This window comes from Marmota flaviventris, chromosome 18 (genome assembly GCF_047511675.1).
Source record: "Marmota flaviventris isolate mMarFla1 chromosome 18, mMarFla1.hap1, whole genome shotgun sequence".
Taxonomy (NCBI): domain Eukaryota; kingdom Metazoa; phylum Chordata; class Mammalia; order Rodentia; family Sciuridae; genus Marmota; species Marmota flaviventris.
Window position 1 is genome coordinate 46,666,553 of NC_092515.1, and position 17,495 is coordinate 46,684,047.

The window sequence follows — 17,495 nt, forward strand, 5'->3', positions numbered from 1 at the left end:
TGGTTAGGGCTTTTAGTTACCTAATCTCCTTCCTTGTCCTTAACATGAAATGAACAGAAATTCTATTCTACTTGGTTAAAGTACACTAAAAGGAAGTCCTGTAAGACAGAGCATTGGATCAGACCAGCAGGTGCTTCTTAAATTACTAAATATCAGAGGATTCCAAGTGAGTGCTTGCAAGGGAACTGTCGATAGGTTTTGCCTTGAGCCAGAGAGAATGAGAGTAAGAATTTTTTGTGTCATGATGGACCTGGCAGTGCCCCTTTAAGACCTGCCAGGGTGACCTTAGGACCTCAGGCCCAGTCTCCTGAGGCAGCACCTGTGGACTGTTCCTGCCTGCCTGTCAATTTTGCCTGGTCCAGCAGACCCTGTCTTGCTCATGAGCCATTCACTGGTCAGCCCAGTTTCTTGGTCTGTTATCTTCCAGAGTGGCTACCTTAGCCTGTCCCTGAGAAAAAGTCCTCCTCTGTTCGTCCTCTGCTTTCTGCTGCCCCCGCCAGTCTAGAAGACTGGCAGCAGTCACCTAGGTATCTCCTCTGCTGAACAGAGGTTCAGTTCTGGGAAAGTCCTTGAGATCACCCTGCTTCCAACTTGCCTGGGTTGAAATTTTTGATTTGGGAAGAAGATAGCAATGTCACAGCCATGCAGTGTCATTTGCATCTCTCTCGATCTCTGATTCTTGTGTGGTCAGGTCTTGCTACCTCACTGACACTTTCCTGTATGGCTTTTTGATCTTTTTTTGAAATCCTTTTCAATTATTATGCAATAAACACTTTTTAGCTTGTTGAAAATGTTGTCCTTTTTTTTTTTTGCCTGTTTTATTCCTGTATATCTGACATCTCCAAAGAGGAGTGCAAGGGCCCAGGCCTTTAAAAGCCTTCCTGCTTCTTCACTCTGCAGGGCTCAGGACGCATTCAGGAAACATTTCCTTCCCTTCGTCCAGGGGAGAAGTTGCCAGCCTGTTCTTATCCAGGGCTGGGCCTCAAAATCATATTGAAAACAGAGTGTGTTGGTTAGAAACACACATTCCTAAGCCCTGCCCCTATAGAAATAACAGGATAGAATATAAGAATTTGTGTTTCTTAAGCTTTTCAGGTAATTCTAATGCTTGAACCTGGCAAAGGATTACTGCATTCTACACAGGAATGCATGCAGATCCATTCACTCCCTAGTTCATTCAGTGTATTTAACAAGTATATATATACCATTTTGTGCCAGGCAGGGATCACTGGTGTTGGGGCTGTAGCATAGAACAGAGGCACATTCCTTGTCTCATGGAGTATTCTATATGTATGTGTGTAACAGATTGATATACATTGTGCATACATGAACTGTCTGTGCCCCTGAAATGCATAGATCTGTAGCAGTATACAAGCAGTGTGGAAGTTTGTTCTAGAAGAGGTAGGTGCTCCTCTGTGCTCCTCTTTGCAGATCCTCAGCACCCTTGTTAAAGGGACGCGCAGACCTGTGACCTGCAAGATCTGTATTCTGCCTTCAGTAAGTATTGTATTCTATTATCTCAAGGTCTATTCTCTTGATGATGTTGGATTTGGGGATTGTGAATGATTCATGATGAATTAGGTTTGGTGGAGGGAGTAGAGTTGAGCCCAATTTAGGAGCCAGCAGCTATAACACTGGGGTCCCAGTAACCACTCTTGTGATCTTCCTCAGCTTGAAGATACCTTGAGCCTTGTGAAGCGGATAGAAAGGACTGGCATTGCTGCCATCACAGTTCATGGGAGGTGAGTGATTGCCTTTTTAGAGACTGGCTGAGAGATTCCTCAGCCATTTTTATAGTCCCTCACTTACGTATTTTGCCTGCCTCTGCCCAACTCTTTGACAACCTGTGAGTTCAGAGGGCACTCAGACTCCTTGAATGGGCTTGCATTTGTCTGTGTTTCTTTTATTGAGCACCTATTGGTGCTAGGCCCTGCTCTGAGCTTGAGAGACACAGAGAAAGAGAAACTCCCCATCCACATGATATTGAAGTTGTAGAGATGGAGTGATTTGCTCAAACCTGTATCATGTAGACAGAAAGTGGTGGAATTAGAACTCTCACTCTTAATGTTTTCTTTTGACTTAATCAAGCAATGGCTTCTCCCTTGAATGACCCCAGACAGATGGCTATTCATTCATTTATTCATTTATTGTGGTACTAGGGATTGAACCCAGGGATGCTCGATCACTGAACCACTTCACTAGCCCTTTTTATTTTTTATTTTGAAACAGGATCTTATACTTGCTTAGGGTCTTGCTGAGTTGCAGAGGCTTACCTTGAATTTGTGATCATTCTGCCTCCGCCTTCCACTTCCATTCCACAGTATGCCACCACTCCTGGCAAGATGGCTGTTCTTTTGAAGACATTGCTGCTTTGTAGCTCATGTGTTCCTTTAAGAGAGCCAAGGTGTTTCTGAAGGCTGCTCTTGGTTTCCTAGTCAAATCTGCTCCCTGTGCCCAGGATGTCCTTTCATAAGGAACCCCAGACAACAGACTTTGGCTGGTGACTTCTTGTCTCTAAGAAATGTACCTTTTGGGCTCAGGACTCTTATGGAAGTATCCAAGTTGCTGGTTGTCATTTTGACAGCCTTTTCAAAGGGCATCCAGAGGTCCATCATATACCACAAGAAGCAGAGCTACTCAGATTGAAGGCATATGGGGAGGTGAGAGCCACACATGTATTTACATGCTCTCCTTTCTTGGGCAGTAGGCTTTGGGCTAAAATTGCTTGGTGCCAAATCCTATGTCTGCAGCTTATTAGTTGTGTATCCTTTGGGGAATCACTTCTCTGAGTGCCACAGTCCTAATATGGAAATGAAAATAATTTCTTTTTTATAATTGTCATGAACTGTTTATGAGATTGTAAATAAAACCCTTGGCACATAGCCTGGCCATAGCCTGGCATTATTCTCTTAATAAAGGAAGATCTTTTTTTTTTTTTTTTGGTGCTGGGATTGAACCTGGGGTGCTTTACCACTGAGCTACATCCCTAGTTCTTTTTTGTGTTTTTAATTTGTTTTGAGACAAGGTCTCACTGAATTGCTGAGACTGGCCTTGAACTTGCAATCCTTCTTGCAATCCACCAAAGAGGCTTTTACCAGAAGCAGTAGGAAGACAGATTTGGGTTAGTTTTAGGAAAGACTTTCTGACCACTAGAGCTGTTGAGGATGGGCTAAAACTAGCTGGGGATACAGGGAGACAGAGGTGGAAGCTGAGTTGGCAGGACCTTCTGAGGAATTCAGGAATGTAGCAGAGGGGACACACTCAGAAAAGACCTGTCAACCACCTCGCCTGCTTATCTCTGAGCATGGGTCAGGCATTGCCTCAGAGTCCCTAAGACTTGCTCACTCATGCACAAGAACTGCTTTCAGTCAACTTTGGAAAGAGGGGCCTTGGGTCATGTCCTGCTTCCCCTGTGGTTTATCATGACAGCCAAGCTCTGTGGCTTGCCCTGGCTGCCCTGGGCACGGGGCCTACCCTGTGTCAGGTGCTTTTCCCCAGGATCAGCTGTGGAACTTGGCTTCAGCACAGGCAGCTGTGTGGGAGTGGTCAGTCTGAGCAGTAGCAGCTGTTCCAGTCCCTTAGAGAGGATAAGACTGGGACAGTCGGGGTAGCATTCTTATAGCACTGTCTCTCATCTCTGGCGGAGGCAAGGAGAAGTCAGGGAAAGCAGCATGACCTTGGTTGCCAAGCCATTTACATTGGCCTCCTGCAGTCATGCCTTGCCTGCTGGCCTCTGAGATTTGGACTTGCCTCCTCAGCATGGACGTTGGCTGCTCCTACTCCTCACCACAGAGTTCCTCCCTAGAGATTAGGGAGGCCATTCCTGCAACCTATCCTTGATGACCACATGGCTGCCTAATCTTCCTGAGGTTCAGTAGGGAGGACAGTAGGTCTTAGCTAAGGTAAACATGGGTGAGCACTCAGCCTTCAGCGCCCCCCCCCTTTTGTCTCCAAGGAAGCGGGAAGAGCGACCTCAGCACCCTGTCAGCTGTGAAGTCATCAAAGCCATTGCTGAAACCCTCTCCATTCCTGTCATAGCCAAGTAAGCCTCTCGTCTTCCTCGTTTACTTTTTTATGCCCCAACTCATTCAAAATGGACTTGAGCAGGCATTTAAGAAAAGGAATGAGAGCATTAAAAAATGACCATAAAGGAAAAGGGGGGAAAAAAGTGGAGCAAGATGCAGAGTGGTAAATGAGGCAGAAAAGTGGCTATCAATTAAGTCAGGCCACTTGCACTCTGGTGAGCGGCTAATGTAGGGTGCAGGGCAGCTCAGGGCCCTCTGATGCCTGAGCTTGGGGAGAGTGATAAGGTGGCTGCTGAAACAGACTTATGGCAAAGTAATGTCATACCCAGGGTGACTTGTGCATGGTGCAGGGGATTATGTTCATAGGGCTTTGGCTCAGGGAAAGTAATATAGGTCACAGAAACCCAGAGAAGCACTCTGGGTAGTTATAGTACCAGGAATATGGACCAGCAGGTGTGAGGTACTGATGAGCAGCCCAGAGGCCACACCCATTTGGTACTGGGGAACTGGCCTGTGTTCAGTTCAGCCCTGCACCTAAAGGAGTCTGGGAGGTTGCATACGGGGAAGCCCTGACAAAAGGCATACCCGATAGGTGGGAGGGAAGAACTAAGGGTTGGGGTGCATCTGGGCACTGTGTCCCCCAGGTAGTAAATTTTGGGGGTGGCTTGGAGAAGCCAGGGCTATTCAAAACCCTTGAGCCTGTCATTTCTACTATCACCTGAGGGTCCTCGCCCCATTTGACTAGATCTGGACAGAGACTACCAGTAGTTTCTTGATGAAACATATGAGGACAGAACATTTTCTGAGAGGATCCTGGAGCATCAGGGCAGAGGAAGGGGAATTATGACCAAATTGGCCTTCTTCCGGACCCTCATGATCACCAGTGTATCCTCCTTTCCAGGGTTTTGACCCAGTGCTTAGAAGACATATGGGTGGCTACTCAGTTTTGGTATTTTAGTTTCATGTCTTCAGATGTGGGCTGGCATTTGCTACTGTATTGGATGAGGGAAGAGGAGGAAAGTAAAAGGTCTGGAATACCTAATAAATACCAGGCATGGTTTGGATTACTTTACATATGTTATCTTTCTTAGTGAGATTATAATCTCCATTTTGCTGAAGCTCTAATAACTGAAGTGACTTGGCCAAAACCCGACTGTTAATGAGTGGCAGATCAGGAAGTTGCCTTTTTCTGAAAATACTGGTAGGTTCCATAATGAAGACACACCTAACCTTCCTGTTGCTTTTCAGTGGAGGATCTCATGAACACATCCAGCAGCATTTGGACATAGAGGAATTTCGACAAGCCACAGCTGCCTCTTCAGTGATGGTAGCCCGAGCGGCCATGTGGAACCCATCCATCTTCCTCAAAGAGGGTCTGCGGCCCCTGGAGGAGGTCATGCAGAAGTACATAAGATATGTACGTGTCTGCACTTTTTCAAAACCCCCATTTCTGTCTGCCACAATCCTTCAGAGAGCACTTTATGGGGGCCTCCAGCGGCCAGCAGCCCCTGTTGTTCTGCTCCTCTCCTTGTTAGCTCTTGGAGTGTGGCACTGAGTCTCATCAGCTGCCATATGAAGAGAAGATGCTAGGATGTGTGCCCCATCATCATCTTCTAAAGCTTCTAGAGATATAGAGGTCATAGCAAGGACCTTCTGGATCCAGGATGCTGCTGAGACCCCACACACATGATATTGTCTTCTTTCTCCCTCACACTCCACATGTCCACATGCCCATGCACATGGACAAAGAGGTTTTGTGTCACCGAAGACAGTCATGGCTGTGTGTTGGAACAGGTGCAGCCAAAGCCAGGAAGAGCCATTGTAGTCGTTGTTGGAGACAGATTATGTCTATAGAGATTTCTCACCTGATTTGACTTATCTGTCCAAATTAATTCTAAAACTTTTCTATTGCAGATTTCTAGGATACTTTGCTATGAGTTAGGGAATAATCTAACTAATGCTCTACTTAATGAATAGAATTTTCTAAAGCAGTTTCTTTCCACTGGGAGTACAATGGTAGCACTAGGGGCATTTCCCTGCAAAGGAATTTTTTTTTTTTTAAATTTTTAATGAGTTCACACCTGTTTTCCACAACTGTGGGACTCTGTGGGACTCTGCTACACATCTATAGGCAGAGACTGAGTGGTCCTCAAACTCTTCAGTGAATTGGACCTGGGTGGAGAATGTAGCTCTTGCTCAGAGCAGGCTTCCACCTTCTTTAATCCTAGGGCTTACCTGCATGGAGCTACTTATGTCCTCTTTAAGTTATGGCCATGCATGTGGGGTTCCCATGGCCGAGCAAGCTGGGGATGGTAGGAGGACTTGAGCCTTTGTCCAGAGCTGGGAAGCCACTGTCCTAGAGCCTCCTCTCTTCAGTGCTACAGCCCTCATCCCCTTGGTTCTGGATGTACTGTTGGGCAGTTTGGTTATAACCAGTTCTCCAGTGGTCTGGGTCAGCTAGAGGCAAGGGACTTTGCCTCGTCCCAGGTCAGCTTTCCATCTCCTCTGGCCAGCTGGCAGATGTATAGCAGAGAAGACAAGTTTAGCAGTGCTGAGTCTGCTCACTGGGTGAAAGGTGATGTTATTACTCCTGCTTCACTGTCCCTTGGCAGCTTTCAAGAGGGTGTGTTGTCAGAGAAAGAGAGTGGACTTAAGTGTCAGCAGGGCTGGCTTTTGGTCCAGCCAGATGTCTTCAGGTCCAAATAAGCTGAATCATGGCTCTGCTGCTGGCTGGGGCTTACCCACTTATTTCCCATTTTGTCATGAGTACATCATAGCACCTTCCTAGGCACTGATGATAAAAACTCAGGCAGAGATTCTAAAATATATAATTACAGAGAGCAAGGGCTAGGAGGAGGATCTGAAGTTTTTATCTAAAAACTTTTATCTGCTCTCCTACCCTGTCCTTGACCATGTGGGTGTCGATGGTACCCTTGGGCAGTCATCTTTCCTTCCCGAGACTCACTTCCAAGGCTGTGGAGTGGGATAATAGCTGCACTTTGTATAAAGATATGAAGTGACAAATAGTATATCAAATATGCCTGGTAAATGGAGCTGTACCCTACCCTTGTAGAGGAAGTTGGAGAGAACTTAATCAAGATGTCAGAAGAGAAGGTACACCAGGCTCTAAGAAGACTCTCACCCCTGTCCTTGGTGTTCCCCTTCCCTGTAGTAGGTTTTCCATCATAGTCTGTGGTGGCCAAAGCAGAACGGGGATTCCTGCACTTCTAGACCTCAAGCAGGAAAATGTATTTCTGATTGTGGGCCTTGACTGTGACTCTCAAACTTTGTACCACCAGCTGGAGGAGTAGATGGCTTTTATGGGGTCACACTGCCTTGGCTGTAAGCATACCTCTGATGCCCCTTGGAGCCTTCTTTCTTGCCATTGAAGCCTATCTCAGGCCTTGGCACCTGCTGGTAGCAGATGGGCTCACACCAGTTTTCTTCTCAGGCGGTGCAGTATGACAACCACTACACCAATACCAAGTACTGCTTGTGCCAGATGCTGCGGGAACAGTTGGAGTCACCCCAGGGAAGGTTGCTCCATGCTGCCCAGTCTTCTCAGGAAATTTGGTAAGAAGGGCAACGAACTATCCATCTGTCTTTGCAGATGTTTCCCAGGCTTGACCTTGAGCCTTGTGATGGCCACAGGGTGTCAGGCTACATAACTTCTGGACGGTGATCTGTAGGAGTGAGGTGATGGTACAGCTTTGCCTCATAGAGTGGGATACTTTCAAAGCTTTGGAATGTTCTAATCCTAGACTCATCTCAACAATAGGGTTTTGGGAAGTAGGGCACTAGTATATTAGAGGAATGCAAAAGATAGGCTTAGGAATTCCTGAGGAGGAAGGGGCTTTTCCATTAACAAGCCTGTAACATGCCAGGCTATAGTCAGGAGAGGTAGGGCTATTGAATAGAGCCTCTGGCCTCTGTTCCCACACCCATTACATTGCAGTTTGAGAGGCCACTGTTTGGTCCTCCAGATCTGGTGTAGCTACAACTCAGGTGGTTGACACTGGAGGTACTTCATAGCTTAGTCTAGTCTTGGCTTCTATGGCTCCGTGTCTACCTATCTGCTTTCATACCTCCATACCTGTGCTCCTGCTGGGTCCTCTGCCTAGAAAGCCTCTCCCCTTGTCTGTATCCTCCAAGAAGCCCTTCTGAACCAATCTCATCCTTAGGGATCCATCCGCTTGCAGAGCCTCCAGCCCTCAAGATACATCCCAGAGGGAAAATATTTGCCAGAATTATTCTCAATGCCCCTGGCTTGTGGCATTGATTCTTTCTCTACTCCAATAGCTTAGGTAGCTGGACCTTGGTTCTTGGAAGCTCCAAACTGAGTATAATTCAGCAGCTCTGGTGGTACCTACCTCAGTTCCAGTTAGGCCCATGGCAGCTCTTTGAGGCCAGATGGAAAGTTGGGAACCACTCAGTGGTCAGGCCTCCATCTCTTCCTGCCATGGGCTGACATAAAGAAGCTGCATAAATCCCAGGTGCTTAATCAGTGTAGGGAAACTCTATCACAGCTGCTGGGAATACCCACTTGTCTGGTCATCATGGGGGAGAGACTATAAGTAGTGGGGGTGACCTTAGGACCTTTTCCACCCAGCCCAGCTTCCCTGCTCAGGGACATTCATTCTAGCTTCCTGTCTAGGTTAATAATGGGCTGGGCAAGAGGCTTTTGTTCTGGCCAGGCCCCCATGGCATTTGGTGCAATTGATTCTCAGTCGTGGGGCCCTGGGTTCCTAAAGTACCCTGAATGCTGCTCTACTAAGGTGCCTGCTCTGTTCTACTTCCTCTTATAGTGATGCCTTTGGCCTTGGTGCCTTCTATGAGGAGACTACTCAGAAGATGGATGCCCGGAGGGCTGAGCTCTTGGCCAAGACTGCAGAGAAGGTGGGGGAACCAGTTGAAGATACCTCTGGTGTCATTAAAATGGCTGTCAAGTTTGATAGGTAGGTTTCCAGCTTAGCCTTAGCATGGGCCAGGGCCAGTACCTTCAGAGTATGACTAGGCCAACATGCTGGTTGCTGTATGTGCTGGGCACATGCCTGTAATCTCAGCCACTAGGGAGGCTGAGGTAGGAGGATCATAAGTTTGAGACCAGCCTGGGCAACTTCTGAGATCCTATCTCAAAAAATAAAAAGGGCTGGGGATGTAGTTTAGTGGTAGAGTGCCCTGGGTTCAATCTTTAGTATCCCCAAATGCTTAGGTACTACAAATCTCCTTGGATACTTGTTTGGTTTGGATACTTGTTCCCAGAGAAGGCATTTTCAGCTAAGATAGTCCCTGAAAGCCCAGGCAGGACTGTTTGAGGATGTGCGTGTTGTCTCAAGAGCAACCAAACTCTACTTTTTCCCAGACCAATCCCTCTCACCCCTTGTGGCAGGGGAACTTGTTTTCTATTCCTAAAAGTCTATGCTTCTTTCCCCCTGGCCTTGAGGAGCTAGCTGTCTACATGGAATTCCCCAATAGCTATAGGAGCTTCACCTTCGTTTGACCCTGGATCCCTGCCCACATCCACTGCCCTCACCAGCTCTGTGGTTCCCTCTTTAGGCAGAAGTAGCTTCATGCTTATTTTTACTTTAGATTGTGACTCAGCTCTCCCATCTCCTTCCCCCTCACCCCGTACTGGCGATTGAACCTGGGGTGCTTTACCACTAAACTATATCCCTATTCCTTTTTATTTTTTTATATCGAGTCAAGGGTCTCACTAAGTTATACAGGCTGATCTGAAACTTGAGGATCCTCCTGACTCAGCTTCCCAAGCCACTGGGATTACAGACACGTGTCACCACTCCAGGCTTGTGACTCAGCTTTGAATGGTGCCCTCATCCTTGTCATCTGCCATCTGATCTGAGCCTTTCTTCAGTCCCCGGACTGTCACACCTCAAAATATCCCAAACAGCTGTCCCTCAGTCTCTCCCTTCTATAACTGAGAACAATTTCTTTTCTGAGGCTTTAATGGAAATAATTTTCAAGGTTTGGAAAAAATGGTCTAATATACATCGATTTAGAACTCCTTCCACCTTGGCAGTTCCCACTGGGGCCCATTCGTAAAGCCTGTTTCAACCACACTGAATTCTAGCCCAGTTTTTATATATTTTTTCTAATGCAATTCTTTTTTGAGATTTTTTTTGCTATGTTTTCCCAGACTGGACTGGAACTCTTGAGCTCAAGTGATCCTCCTGCCTTAGCCTCCTTAATAGCTGGGACTATATTTGGGTACCTGTCCAACTCTACCACTTTCTGAAGGCCATATACTGGGGCAGAGGGATTAAGAGATTTAGGTCCAAATTCTGGGTACCAAGTTTAGGTCCAATAGCCTTCTCACAAACGCTTCCTGAGACATCATTTCCTCAGACCTCCAGACTTGGTAACATGAGACTGGCCCTTCTGTTCTTCCCAACTGCATGACACCCACCCTTTTCCTTGGCAGTTCAGACTGGGATATGTGTGCGGGGGTCCATGTGAGTGTGTTCATGACAGTATGGTAAAGGTGCCTGAGTTTGAAGGTGAGGTTTTTGCGAGGCCAATAGCTATTTCTTAATGTGCTCCATTTATCACTTGATAATAAATGCACACTAGGCTCTTGTAAGACTCTTATTATGAAACGATCTGAGATAGAAGCTTCCTTTCTGTTTTTGGTAATGGTGATCACCGTGTGCTCAGATTTCACTATATTCCTCACCCAGATGCTTGAGCCTAATTCCTGGACTCAGGTGATCTTCCCACTCAGCCACCCAAGCAGTTGGGCCTATAGGTGTGTACCAGTGTGCTGCACTCTGAAGGAAGCACTGGGGGAGGCTAAAAGGGAAGGCTAGATTGATAAAGATTAGCACCTTTTTGAACACTTGTTCTCAGCAGTGAGCACAGCAACACTGTGGGTCCTTGAGGGAGCGCCAGACCATTGGTCTTACTCATGGCTAGAGAAGTTCTGAGGTGTGATGGGGAAACCCTAAAGGAAGATGTGGCAGTCAAATGAGGTTGTATATTTACCAGGGGCTCCATTACAGATGGCCTAGGCCTACCTGCTGCACTGCTCTCCCAGGGGACAGCAGACAAGTTAGACTGAATATAGAATATCCGGTCAGACATATTCTCTGGAGCAACCAGACACTCTGGTGTCCTGTAGAAAACTAGTAGAGAAGTTTTCTAGCATTATCCTGCCATGGAAACTTAGGCTTGTGATGTCATCACTACCCAATGAGGTCACAGAAAGGAATGTGTGACTTGAGTAGCAGGCTTCAGATCCTTCTATTTTATGGAAAGCAGGGTGAAAGAAGCGAACTCTGCCTCAGCCCTCCCTTCTGGCCTCTCCCCTCATTTCCTAGTCATCTAGCCACTATTTATGTAGCATAGCTGGGAGTTGAGGACAGCCTATGACTACAGGTGGCTCGAGAACCCAAATTCTGAAATTGGTCAGTCATGATTAAACACAGAGACAGCTAGGTTGCATGGCCCTGATGCTAAGCATTTAAGTGTTGGAGAGGCAGAGACTTGAGTGGATTATTTATTGAGGGAATGCTCCTTGGAAGTGGCCTGAACATAAGTTAAGATTTAGGCTGGGTTGGTAACCCACAAGTGGCCTGTAATTCCAGTGGCTTGCGAGGCTGAGGCAGATTTTTAATTCAAAGCCATCCTCAGCAACTTAGTGAGGCTCTAAGCAACTCAGTGACACCCTGCATCTAAATGAAATATAGAAAAAGGGCTGGGGGTGTTACTCAATAGTTGAATGCCCCTGAGTTCAATCCCCTGTACCAAAAACAACAACAAAACCCCAAAACAACAACAACAACTGTTAGAGTCTGTAAACAAGTCAAAATAACACCGGGCCATACAGACTCGGCCGTGGCTCTCAGCAAACAACAACAAAAAATCCAAAATCTGTATATGTGGAAAAGCATTTCAGTTTGGATTAAAAGCAAAGGCAGGTTCTTCTTCACCTTATTCTGCCCCAAAGATTAGTCCTTTGATGAGTTGGAAGTGTCCTTTGATGGGTTGGAAGTGTCCTTCAATGGTAGAGTCTTGATAGAGTGTTTGGCTAGTATGTGAGGCCAGAGATGTGATCCTGTGCACTAGAAAAAAAATGAAATAAAATTTTTGCATCATCACTGTTTATAAGGGAGGTCTCAAACAGATGTTAAGGGGCCTACCAAGGTTCCACAAGTAGTGTAGAGGTGTTGTGCTCAATAGTAGAGTTTTAGTTGTTTATTTGGGGCTTCAGATTTATAGCTGATAGGACGATCATGTCACATTTCAAGGTAATGGACAATGAGAAGACTGTTAAAGGTGCTCCAAGGCAAAATGAGGATCTCCAATGACTTTATAAAGTGGGAATGACAAGCCCATTTTTTTTTTTTTTGTGGTGCTGGGCCTTGTGCATATGAGGCAAGCACTCTACTAATTGAGCTATATCCCCAGCCCATGAAAAGCCCATTTTAACATAAAATTTGAAATGTGTTCATGACAAAATGACATTACAAAATTACCACATTACCATTTCAATCCCCTTCAAAAAAAAAAAAAAAAAAAAAAGCAAACAAACTATGTGTGGTCATACAAGCCTATAATTCCAGCAACTCAGGAGGCTTAGGCAGGCAGACCACAAGTTTGAGGCCAGTCTCAGCAATTTAGTGAGACTCTGTTTCAAAATAAAAATAAAAAGGGCTAAGGATGTAGGTCAGTGGTAAAGCACATCTGGGTTCAATCCCTCATCTCACAATAAGTAATAAAAACAGGGGAGAGTCCTGGGAAGCAGCCTAGAGGTAGAGTGCCCCTGAGTTCAAATATTGGTTCTGAAAAAAAAAAAAAAAAAAGAAAGAAAGAAAGAAAAGACCTGGGGAAGTAGCTCATCGATAGAGAGCTTTCTATCCACAGCACTGCAATGAAAGAAAATAAACTGAGTCTTTGCCCTACATGTTGCAATTTGGAGTGTGACGAGGCAGCCCATAAAACATAAAAACATCATTTATTGCTAGAAGTCATGACATTACAAAAACCAAAATGCATTTCATTCTTCACATTTTATGTGAAAGAATATGCTACTATGGTCCAATGCTCCATTGGCTCAATGCTCTATAGCTCCACTGATTGCCAGTAGCTCATCTTTCAAAGCTACAAGCAGCTCACCAAGCCCTGAGAAGAATTAAAGGCAGTCTAAGTGACAAATGTGTTCACCCAACCAGGACACCAGAAATGATCCCTAATCCAGATCCCATTTTAGTTAGCCAAAATCAAGCTTGCTGAGGCAAAGCTCTCTCACTGAAGATGCTAGTCCTGGAAGGCTTCTTCTTGGATGAGCTGTAAGTTCAACCTTCTGAACTAGTCTCACATCCCAGGGAATATATATAAAATATCCGGTCAGACATATTCTCTGGAGTTGATGACTGTGCCTGGCACCTTGATCCCAATCTCTGCTCTGTGGATGTTATCTTGCAGGGTGAGGGAAAAAATCATAATTGACAAACAGTTCCACATGGGTGCTGTGTAGGTCCCGATTGGTTATGTCTGTGCAGGGTATTTGTTTGTTTGAAACCAGGGATTGAATCCAGGGTTGTTTAACCAATGAGCCATATCCTTGGCCCTTTTTATTTTTAATTTTTAGGCTGAGGCTCTCTTTGAACTTGTGATCCTCCTGGCTTGCCCTTCTAAGCTATTGGGAGTATAGGCATGCACCACTGCCCCTGGGAGTCTGTGGTGAGTTACTGTTCTCTCTGATTGAATCTGTCATCCTTAAACATGAAAATTAACTAACAACTGAACTTGAATCTTCTGAGCACATCCTGTGAGCATTCATTAGTTTGCAGTGTATATACTGTATTTATTGGATTTGATTTTCTCCCCTTCATTCAGATTTTTGAAGATTCCCTCCTCTACTACTGTCCCTGAGACACTGATTATTAAAGTAAATCATTGCATTGTCTAGTACATGGGATATATAGAAACTGTAGAAAGCTAAGTATGATGGCATGGGCCCATAATCACAGCTCCTCAGGAGGCTGAGCTCAATGGTAGAGCAACCCTGGATTCAATTCTCAGTACTGCAGAGGGAAAAAAGAAAAGGGCAGGGGAATTGTTGGTAATAATCTCATTGTCATGAGACAACCAGTATTGTTAGCATTGAGTTCTGAGTTGGTGGTTTCTGTTTGCTGGTGTTTCGTTCAAGCTTGGCATGTATCTGGATCCTCAAGACTGGGACATTGTTGGTGGCAGAGGAGAATCTCCTGGACAAGGTTTGTGTCCCTGAGTGTCTTTGCTGATGTGGGTACCGAAGTATTGGTATGAGAGAAAGAAGGAGTATTTAATCTCATCATTTAGGGAGGATCCATTGTTTTTAAAGGGGTGGAAGATAGTGGTGTTTAGTTTCTTATGACACTGAGACCTGAGTAGGGAGTGGGAAGGTCTGAAAAAGAATTTTTTTTTGTACCAGGGATTGAACTGAGGGGTGCTTAAACATCAAACCACATCCTCAGCTCTTTTAATTTTATTTTTTATTTTGAGACAGGGTCTCACGAAGTTTCTCAGGACCTGGGTCAGTTGCCGAGGCTGGCCTTGAACTTGTGATCCTCCTGCTTTAGCCTCCCAAGCTGCTGATTACAGACATGAGCCACTTTACTTCCTACCTATCTTTGTTTTTTAAAGTCTAATTTAAGCCATGGGAGTATAGCTTAGTAGTAATGCATCTACTTAGCCCTGGGTTTTATCCCCAGCCTCAATAACCAACCAACAAGCAAGCAGACAAAAAAGGGTCATCCTCCTGCCTAAAATTCTTTTGCAGTTCCTATTCCTCTTAGAATATCCCAAATTTTTTGTTTTGCTTTCAAGTTCTGGGGAGTTAGCTGCCACCAACCCTTCCAACCTCAGCAAACCCTTTGCTTCTAAACTGTAGCTGTGTCAGTCATACAGCCTCCCACCACAGGGCCTTGACACATGCCATACTGTCTGCCTGTTGTCAAATGCTGGGGCTACTGAGGCAGGCCCAGGATAGGAAATTTTGTCACTAGGAAGTGATAAGTATGCAAGTTCTACCTCTAATTGGTCCCCTATGCTGTTTTAAAACAAACCAAGTCCTGTGGACAAGGCATGGTAGAAACAGTTTTCTTCAAATTCATGTGGTAGCAGAGCTAACCACCCCTGCTGATTTCCAGTGTATTGCAAGAACATGCTGGGAAGGCCAGGTGTGGTGGCAGCACCCGTTTAATCCCACTGAGTAGGGGCGGAGAGGGGGGCATATATAGGAGGATTGCAGGTTCTAGGCCAACCTCAACAAATGAGCAAGGCCCTAAGTAATTTAGTGAGACTAAGTCTCAAAAATAACCAAAAGGCCTGGGGAAGTGGATCAGTGGTAAAGTGCCCCTGGGTTAAATCCCTGGTACAAATAAATAAACAAATAAATAAATAAAAATAAAGGGTTGTTGGTGTAACTTCATGGTAGAGTGCCCCTGTGTTCAGTCCCAATTAGAGAGAGAGAGGGGGGTTGGGGGAGAGGGAATGATGAAGGGGGGGGGGGGCGAAGGAGGCCGAGGGAGGGAGGAAGAGAGGGAGAGGGAGAAGTAAAATAAAAACAAAATTCTGGGACATCAAACTTAGTCTGAGTTATAGGTTCCACTTAACATGCTCAGGTGCTCAGCTGCAGGGATCAGTGGAAATGGGGGCTTACTTGGTATCCAGTTTTGCCCAGATGATGGTCATCAGTATATCCGAGGACCCCCAGATCCTGGTCCTGGAGTCTCACACTCCCCTTGCCTCTTCCTTGGTATTCCTCTTTTCTGTTCCCATAGTTACTGACAGTGAAATTCCCAAGAAACAATAGTTTTCTAAACCGGAAGACAGCTTGGCCAGTCCTCAAGCCTAGGCCAGGGCTGGAGCTGTGGCTCAGAGGTAGAGTGCTTGTCTAGCACAGGCGAGGCCCTGGGTTAGATCCTCAGCACCACATAAAAATAAAATAAAGGTATTGTGTCCAACTACAACTAAAATAAAATATTAAAAAAAAAAAAAAAAAAAGCCTAGGCCACTTTTCCTGAAGTGATAGTACATTTTTCTTTCTCCCAAGGCACTCAATGTTTATCTTGCTAGGAGAAATGCAGTAACTATGAACACATCTTCATTTCCTGCTCCCACCCAACCTTTTCCTCAGCCTCTCTTCAATCTCCATCTATCTATCCTGCACCCTCGCCAGCCTCTAGTCTAACAGTCCTAGGCTGCTCTTTGAGGGAGATGACTCTTGTCCCCTCTGTACCACATAGCTCTGCCTGGTTTCAGACAATATTGAGGATCTGCATATAAGGACCCCACGGCAAATTTATTTGTTGTATATGAGAGGCTTGAAGTTTCTAACTGGGCTGCTTCTGCAGATCAGATGTGTGCATCACAGAGACGTGGAGCCTATGTCCTGAGTTTGGTTTACATGCTGTGCTTGTACTTGAGATATCAGCATCAGCAGGCAGTGTGTGTTCCAGGGTACAGGAGCTGCTTCCAGCAAGATCCTCAAGGAGGGGTCCTGGGATTCAGATGCCCCCCTGGAACTGTATGTGATCATTAGTTGCTTGGATGGGGACAGATCTTGCAGAAATCTGCCAAATCCAAATCCTTTCTTGTGACCTTCCTTCTGTACAAACAGAAACATGGGGATTCCTCTCCACACCCTGCTTAAGGTTTTGCTGGGAACTCTTCTTCCTCCTTGTGGTCTTCTTCCTCATCCTTGTTTTCATCCTGTTCCTCCTCACAGCAGTCTACAGTGGTTGCCTGAAGCTGATGTGGTAAATGAACTTGAGCACTCTATGACCACCACCACTTTATGCTGGCACATGTTTCTCCACCACCAGTCCCCAGCAAGTGTGCAAATGAGGATGTGGGGAAAAGGTACACTCATACATTCTTGGTGGCACTGCAAATTGGTGCAACCATTCTGGAAAGCAATATGGAGATTCCTTAGAAAACTTGGAATGGAACTGCCATTTGACCCAGCTATCCCACTCCTCAGTCTATACCTAAAGGACTTAAGATCAGCATACTATAGTGACGCAGCCACATCAATGTTTACAGCAGCTTAATTCACAATAGCTAAACTGTGGAACCAACCTAGATGCCCTTCAATAGATGAATAGATAAAGAAACTGTGATATATATATATATATATATATATATATATATATATATATACACACACACACACAATGGAATGTTACTCAGCATTAAAAGAGAATAAAATTATGGCATTTACAGGTAAATGGATGGAGTTGGAGAATATATTGCTTAGAGAAGCAAACCAATCCCCAAAACAGAATACCAAATATTCTCTCTGATGATAAGTGGATGCTGATCTATGGTGGGGGTGGGGGGTATGGGAAAAATGTAGAAAGTTTGGATTGGGCAAAGGGGAGGTAGAGGAGGGGATCTGGCATGGGGGTAGGAAAGATGGTGAAATGAGAAGGACATCATTATCCTAGGTACATGTATGATTGCACA

General features: G+C 45.4%; 2 protein-coding genes across 20 annotated transcripts in view; both read left to right on the forward strand.

Annotated features, from left to right (window-relative positions):
• LOC114081179 (tRNA-dihydrouridine(20) synthase [NAD(P)+]-like) overlaps positions 1–17,495 on the forward strand; it is a 103,965-nt gene that overhangs the window by 79,004 nt on the left and 7,466 nt on the right. For 8 of the 19 annotated variants that reach the window (XM_071604510.1, XM_071604511.1, XM_071604512.1 and 5 more), the window contains 7 exons: positions 1,432–1,497; positions 1,672–1,742; positions 3,956–4,042; positions 5,274–5,442; positions 7,477–7,598; positions 8,831–8,980; positions 16,756–17,165. In XM_071604510.1, coding sequence (XP_071460611.1) covers positions 1,432–1,497; positions 1,672–1,742; positions 3,956–4,042; positions 5,274–5,442; positions 7,477–7,598; positions 8,831–8,980; positions 16,756–17,080 — 990 coding nt within the window. In that variant the 3' untranslated portion in view covers positions 17,081–17,165. Of the gene's footprint in view, positions 1–1,431; positions 1,498–1,671; positions 1,743–3,955; positions 4,043–5,273; positions 5,443–7,476; positions 7,599–8,830; positions 8,981–13,632; positions 13,796–14,193; positions 14,261–14,532; positions 14,560–16,755; positions 17,166–17,495 lie in introns of those variants that run through there. The other 11 variants (XM_071604517.1, XM_071604516.1, XM_071604514.1 and 8 more) reach the window with 8 other exon arrangements.
• LOC139702694 (tRNA-dihydrouridine(20) synthase [NAD(P)+]-like) overlaps positions 13,692–17,495 on the forward strand; it is a 121,721-nt gene continuing 117,917 nt past the window's right edge. The window contains exon 1 of the mRNA XM_071604477.1: positions 13,692–13,724. The gene's annotated coding sequence lies outside the window, so the exon portion shown is untranslated. The remainder of the gene's footprint in view (positions 13,725–17,495) is intronic.